The 7,283-nt window shown below is 38.8% G+C and overlaps 1 protein-coding gene across 1 annotated transcript; it reads left to right on the plus strand.

Annotated features, from left to right (window-relative positions):
- Positions 1-2,195: 2,195 nt before the first annotated feature.
- Positions 2,196-3,296, plus strand: LOC136843517 (splicing regulatory glutamine/lysine-rich protein 1-like). Its single transcript, XM_067112052.1, has one exon. The coding sequence runs from the start codon at positions 2,196-2,198 to the stop codon at positions 3,294-3,296; it is 1,101 nt and encodes a 366-aa protein (XP_066968153.1).
- The last annotated feature ends 3,987 nt before the right edge of the window (positions 3,297-7,283 follow it).

Below are 7,283 nucleotides of genomic sequence, written 5' to 3' on the forward strand. Positions count from 1 at the left end.
GAAAATGTATAAAAAAAACCAAATAGGCACGATGCGAAGGAGTAAGTAGGACACCGGTGAAAAAAAATACAGAAAATTATTTTTATTTCGTAAAAAGGGACACCGGCAATGATGAATATAGAGATGGACTGAAAGAAGACCCAGAATGCTTGCAAACACGATAAGATAAAAGTAGGAATTGCTGGAACCGGATAAAAGGGGAAGATAAAACGTTGAGAAAGAGGACCAGAAGAGAGAAATAAGTGAGATGAAGTGTAACAGAGGAAAACATTAAGAAATGATATTAAGCGGCGACCAAGAAAGGGAAGGATATTAAAAATGGATGATAAAGCGGGGAGTAAAGGGAATTATGCTGAAAATATTAGAAAACAAAAAAAATATTTAATTTAAGACGTGGAATACTGTGAAGAACAAAAGATTTGTTTTCTGTAGGAACGTAGCCTTACTGTATTTTGTTATTTATTTAAAATATTTAAACTTTTATGCCCAGGAGTAAATTCTTCATAGACAGTCAGAATTAGTCACTCTTCTTTAAATTGACAAGAAACAATGAACTTGTTACTATCATCGACACCAAACAGCAAAATAGGCCAGAATGATCACATAAGCAGCAGACCAAATAATGGAAGATTTGCTAAAAATAGCTTTTAAAAAATGCTACTTCGAGAAACAGCAATAAAAATTAGTAACATAACTGTAAACTTTATAGTTTAGAAGAAAGAGAGGGGAAGAAATAATACAAATAAGATAACAGGAAAAGAGAGACAAAAGGAGGACAACACGAAGACAGGCAAAAAAGGATATAAACAAAAAAAGATAAAAGGAGGGCACGAAGACAGACAAAAGAACACAAACAAAAAAGACAGCAGAGGATCCATTGCCAGCTCTTGATAAGGATTACCAGTGGTGTTGACAAGGGAACGGCTCAGGGAAGAAGAGAACGAGACTCCGATGGCTCGGCGGTTATCGCCCCCCTCCCCTCCCCCACCCACCTCCCCGATACCCAAGGGCACCAGAAGTGACCGGAGAAGACCGCAGATTAGCTTTCGGTGTGCCCGACTCGTTTGGCCAATTGGGTCCTCCTTTTGGTCAAGCACGAATACATTTTCGTATACGTTATGTCGACCCTTCCCCACCCAGTTCTTCCTCCTTGTCTCGTGGATACACTTCGACCTTTTGCCTTTTTATGGATGGAGGTCCTCTCCCGCCCACCGCTGCCACCCAACTTCCTCCCCTCTCTTAGGCTGCCATCTCTCTCTCTCTCTCTCTCTCTCTCTCTCTCTCTCTCTCTCTCTCCTTATACATACGTATATATATATATATATACATACATATACACACATAGGTGCATATGTGTGTGTATGTGTGTGTGGTTCATATGTTTTCAGCAGGGCATAACTAGAGTGAAGAACGGCATGAACTTAGTGACTTATCCTAGGAGACTTTCTAAGAACAGGAAGACTAACTAACTTGTTCTAGATATATATATATATATATATATATATATATATATATATATATATATATATACATACATACATATATATATGTATTTATGTACATTATATATACGTTATATACATATACATATATGTATACAGTATATATATATATATATATATATATATATATATATATATATAGAGAGAGAGAGAGAGAGAGAGAGAGAGAGAGAGAGAGAGAGAGAGAGAGAGATTTGTGCAACATCAGTACACCATGTGAATCTGTGAAATCCCCAGCCCCTCCCATTTGGTAACGCTCACATCGACGTGAATACAGGAATGAAAAAGTATGATTGCCGTTAGGGTCGCAAGAGGCTCGTCCATCGTTTATTGGGGACATTTCTTCCCGTCAGGGGGCACACAGTCCTCCAGTACCCATTCGGGCGCCTTGGGACACGGGGCATTTGTATCCCAAGAGACTGACACTCCTTCATGGAAATGAAGTGTGGATGCTGAATGCGAAAGGAAAATACAATGGTTGAAGGTGTTGAGACGAATAGTTTGTGCAGCACATGCGCAGTAAGATGGATTAAGAGGGTGAGAAATGTGTGTATGAGAAGTGGTAAACAGGTTAGTTTAGGTGAAAAAAATGGACAATTTAACATCATTGGAGAACTGGATATCGTTCTAAATGTTTTTTTATACGTATACGGAGGATAGCTTTACATCGACCCCACAAAGAAGTGGGAAAAGATGCAGAGAAAGAAGAAGGCAGAGGATGGCTTGACATCCACCCCACAAAGAAGTGGGAAAAGATGCAGAGAAAGAGGAAGACAGAGGATGGCTTTACAACCACCCCACAAAGAAGTGGGAAAAGATGCAGAGAAAAAGAAGAAGACACAGGATGGCTTTACATTGACCCCACAAAGAAGTGGGAAAAGATGCAGAGAAAGAAGAAGACAGAGAAAAGGCTTTACATTGACCCCACAAAGAAGTGGGAAAAGATGCAGAGAAAGAAGAAGACAGAGAAAAGGCTTTACATTGACCCCACAAAGAAGTGGGAAAAGATGCAGAGAAAGAAGAAGACAGAGGATGGCTTTACATCCACCCCACAAAGAAGTGGGAAAAGATGCAGAGAAAAAGAAGAAGACACAGGATGGCTTTATATTGACCCTACAACGAAGTGGGAAAAGATGCAGAGAAAGAAGAAGACAGAGGATGGCTTTACATCCACCCCACAAAGAAGTGGGAAAAGATGCAGAGAAAGAAGAAGAAAGAGGATGGCTTTACATCCACCCCACAAAGAAGTGGGAAAAGATGCAGAGAAAGAAGAATAAAGAGGATGGCTTTACATCGACCCCACCAAGAAGTGGGAAAAGATGCAGAGAAAGAAGAAGAAAGAGGATGGCTTTACATCCACCCCACAAAGAAGTGGGAAAAGATGCAGAGAAAGAAGAAGAAAGAGGATGGCTTTACATCGACCCCACCAAGAAGTGGGAAAAGATGCAGAGAAAGAAGAAGAAAGAGGATGGCTTTACATCCACCCCACAAAGAAGTGGGAAAAGATGCAGAGAAAGAAGAATAAAGAGGATGGCTTTACATCGACCCCACCAAGAAGTGGGAAAAGATGCAGAGAAAGAAGAAGAAAGAGGATGGCTTTACATCCACCCCACAAAGAAGTGGGAAAAGATGCAGAGAAAGAAGAATAAAGAGGATGGCTTTACATCGACCCCACCAAGAAGTGGGAAAAGATGCAGAGAAAGAAGAAGAAAGAGGATGGCTTTACATCCACCCCACAAAGAAGTGGGAAAAGATGCAGAGAAAGAAGAAGACAGAGAAAAGGCTTTACATTGACCCCACAAAGAAGTGGGAAAAGATGCAGAGAAAAAGAAGAAGACACAGGATGGCTTGACATCGACGCCACAAAGAAGTGGGAAAAGATGCAAAGAAAGAGGAAGACAGAGGATATGGCTTTCGTTACACCTGCTTCGGACGTTTCGATCTCCAGTCATCTAAATTGTTCAGAATGGGGTTTCCTGAATTCATTCTCATAACAATATGATCTGGGTCATCATCAACAGACATATTTCCTGCCAACCTTGCATTAGTTTTATTACTACCTGAGACATTGGCAATGACTTGTATTGTTACTCTTTTCATATGGTGACGATTATCTATATTCTCTGAAGAATCCACTAAACCATCCCGGTCACTGCACGACTGTTGACAAACTTCCTGACAGTGTTGAGGTCTTGATGTTTATAGTCCTGGGAGAGACAGCAAGTATACCTTAAAATGCCACATATCTTCCCATGGCTAGTGTGTCTTGTCTCGTTGGTTGCTCAGATATTCATATAGTTATTTTTTTATTTTTTTCCTTCATTCGTTTTCCCATTTCATTTTGGTCTACACTTCTTTTAAGTAAGTTTCAACAATTATGCACAGACCATGAATAGTAACGTAGATAATGAATCAGACTTATATAACTGATGATCCTTGGTGATAATTTGTATCTTCAGAGATCGTATTTATTCCTAGGAAAGAATCTCATTGATACGTTTCATGTCAACAGAAAAATAACGTAGAAAGACAGAGGAATCATTAGCGAGCGTACCGTTGCAGTACCAGCCTCTATAAAGACATATTTCAGTCCACCAAAACCAGAAATTCTACTTGTTGTGAGGGGATAAACCTCCTTGTACTTGGTTACAGGATCAGTATTTTGCTCTTGCCATTTTCACTTTTTATTATGAGCGTTTTACTGAGCAGGTTAATGCGAATCTTGTTTCATAGTTTAAAGTTTTTATATCATGTTTCTTTCTTTGTTTATCTTTTTATAGAAATCATCTTGTAATTCTCTGTTTCTTTCTCCGTACTAAGGTGTTTCTCCTATTGGCATCGTTGGTCTTGCAGCCTCTTGCTTGTAGAAATAAGACTAATAATAATGATAATAATATTAATAATAATGACAATGACAATTATCTTTATTTAAATATTGGTGTGATAAAAAACGAGATGGGTTCTATAGCACCTAATCGTCACTTCTTTATCAATAGACACTAAGAAAGTAATGATTTGCAGAATGTCCTCAAATGAATGTTTTGAGCCATATTCATCAAATTCCGTATACCCGTCCTCGATATATCAAAGTGGCACACGCCGAAAGACACACACACACACACACACACACACACACATAAGCACACAGGCGGCTGAAAACGGGTCTCTGAATGTCAATCCCAATCAGGTCTCATGCCTGATATATCAGTGAGCAATATCCGAGGGATGTCTTTGATGGATATTAAGATTATATATATATATATATATATATATATATATATATATATATATATATATATATATATATATATATATATATATATATATAAAATTATTCTTTTGTTTGGGTACTCGCGCGCGCGCGTGTGTACGTATGTGTGTGTGTGTGTTTGATGACGGTTCTCGTTTGGGTCAACCTTGCATTTGATGTTGTTATATGCCGTTTAATACAGCAGTGATTTCAATGCCGCGCAATCTTTTATCATCGATGAATGCTTTGGCGATTACTGACAGCATAAAAGTTTTCACTCCTTATCATTTGTTATATTCTGTCTGTAAAGCGGCGCTATTGAAATGACTGGAATTTCCTGATTTATCTCACTGACTCTCACAGGCATTCACCGAAAGCATTCAGCTCGTGAGAAGTTGGATTGTTAAAAGCTGCTCACAGAAACATTCATCATCGTATTTGCCTTTGTCACCTTAAATTATTGTCACTGGAAGTAGACTAATCTTTATTTTCTATGCTCTTCATCACGAGAAGCAGTTAAAAGAATTTGTTGCACCAAGCTGACATAATTTCCACGTTTTTCATTATGACTGAGCTATACACTTATTCCTGCCCAAAAAGTGACATTCTTTTATTAATAAATGGGCCATTAGTGAGAAGATCAATACTGAGCATCAGATAATTCCATAACTAAAATCTAGATAGCGTCTCTGAGCTTTCATGTCAACACAACCTCTTAGCTCTCAGATGTTTATTTTTTTTATGAAAAAATATTTTTTATACTGTCAACATAAATTAAAACAGATTTCCATTTCCTTTATGTATTCGGTTTGCTAGTGAGTATTGATACCAGAGACATCTATTTTAGCATCATTCCTTTCTACCATATGACACGTATGTAAGAATTAGTAAAGATACACACCCACTTTCAGTGAAGCTCTTAGTATTAAGTCACTGCAGCGAAGCTGATTTAGTATTTGTCCGCGAAACATTTCTTAAAAATGTATCGTCGAGAATTCCTTGAAGTATGTTGATTACCAGTGACTAATAAGGATTATTAAGGACTAATAAAAAAATACAAAAACGTTTATCAAGGAATTTAATAAAAAATGGCAAATAGTGTCCTTACCGCCGACACGTCAACGATAGGGCATACAGTACATAAAGATGTGTGTACTCTCCTGTGTTCACGGCGCTGGCGTTTAACATTTCTGTATGAATAGCGTGGGCCATTTTAACCATTTTTCAGTCGTGGTCGATGTATTGCTAACACTGAAACTGAATTTATCAAATTTTCTACGGCTATGATCTTTGCATCCTGTATACCTGCGTCCAAGGCGTTATTCAGGTAAATCCTGATTTATTGGAAAGACTCGTGTGCAAATGGTAGAGATTTTTGCAGAGAGTCCGGTACAAGCATTGTGGAAATAACAGTCTTTGAGACTAAAAAAAGCGTGAAAGTAAAGGCTGGGATAGACGTACAATATACCTCGTAAACTCTAAAAGAAGGCATGGTCAGTTTTCTTGGTTTGAATATCTGATGGCTATAGTCAACAAACTTTACCTATTAAATATATCGATTTGAGGCGTTCTCTTCTCTATCCAACACACGTAGATGAGGTTTTGACATCCCATGTTAGTAAAATGCAGGCTTTCCAGAGAGAGAGAGAGAGAGAGAGAGAGAGAGAGAGAGAGAGAGAGAGAGAGAGAGAGAGAGAGTGAAAGTGAAATCGAAAAAGAGAGAGAGAGAGAGAGAGAGAGAGAGACAGACAGACAGACAGACAGAGAGAGAGAGAGAGAGAGAGAAAGTGAAACAGAGAGAGAGAGAGAGAGAGAGAGAGAGAGAGAGAGAGAGAGAGAGGTGCAGGGAAGAAGAGAGATAAAGTAACGTGATGAGGGAGCATATGAGAAGCTTACTAAGGTATCCTTGTCCCAGAGCCTGCATTAATGGCTGTTCTTTTCGTTAACCACTGAATTATATCTTGTATGGATTATCAGTTTTTTGTTAACCTCCTAATTACGGTCGTAATCACGTTCGTTACTCATTTTCATTAATGTTCATATTTCCGGTTCACTAATAGTCTTTTTGGTTTCCTGTAAAAGAAAATTATTTTGACGGCTTTGTCTGTCCGTCCTCACTTCTTTTGTCCTTACTTTTTCTGTCCGCACTTTGTCTGTCAGCCCTCCGATCTTAAAAACTACTGAGGCTAGATGGCTGCAAATTGGTATCTTAATCATCCACCCTCCAATCATCAAACATACCAAATTGCAACCCTCTAGCCTCAGTAATTTTTATTTTATTTAACTTAAAGTTAGCCATAATCGTACTTCTGGCACCGATATAGGTACCCAACAGCACAGGCCACCACCGGACCGTGGCTGAGTTTCATGTGCCGCGGCTGTACAGAAAACTTGATTGCGCGGAAGAAACTTCGGCGCATTTTTTACTTGTTATTACTGCATCCTGTGTTCCAAAAAATAAGATTTTAATCTCTTCCCACACCCCAGCCCACGCCCCCCACCCCCCCGCCATTCCATTTATCACACTGGAA

The sequence above is a fragment of the Macrobrachium rosenbergii genome, chromosome 11, assembly GCF_040412425.1.
Source record: "Macrobrachium rosenbergii isolate ZJJX-2024 chromosome 11, ASM4041242v1, whole genome shotgun sequence".
Lineage (NCBI taxonomy): Eukaryota > Metazoa > Arthropoda > Malacostraca > Decapoda > Palaemonidae > Macrobrachium > Macrobrachium rosenbergii.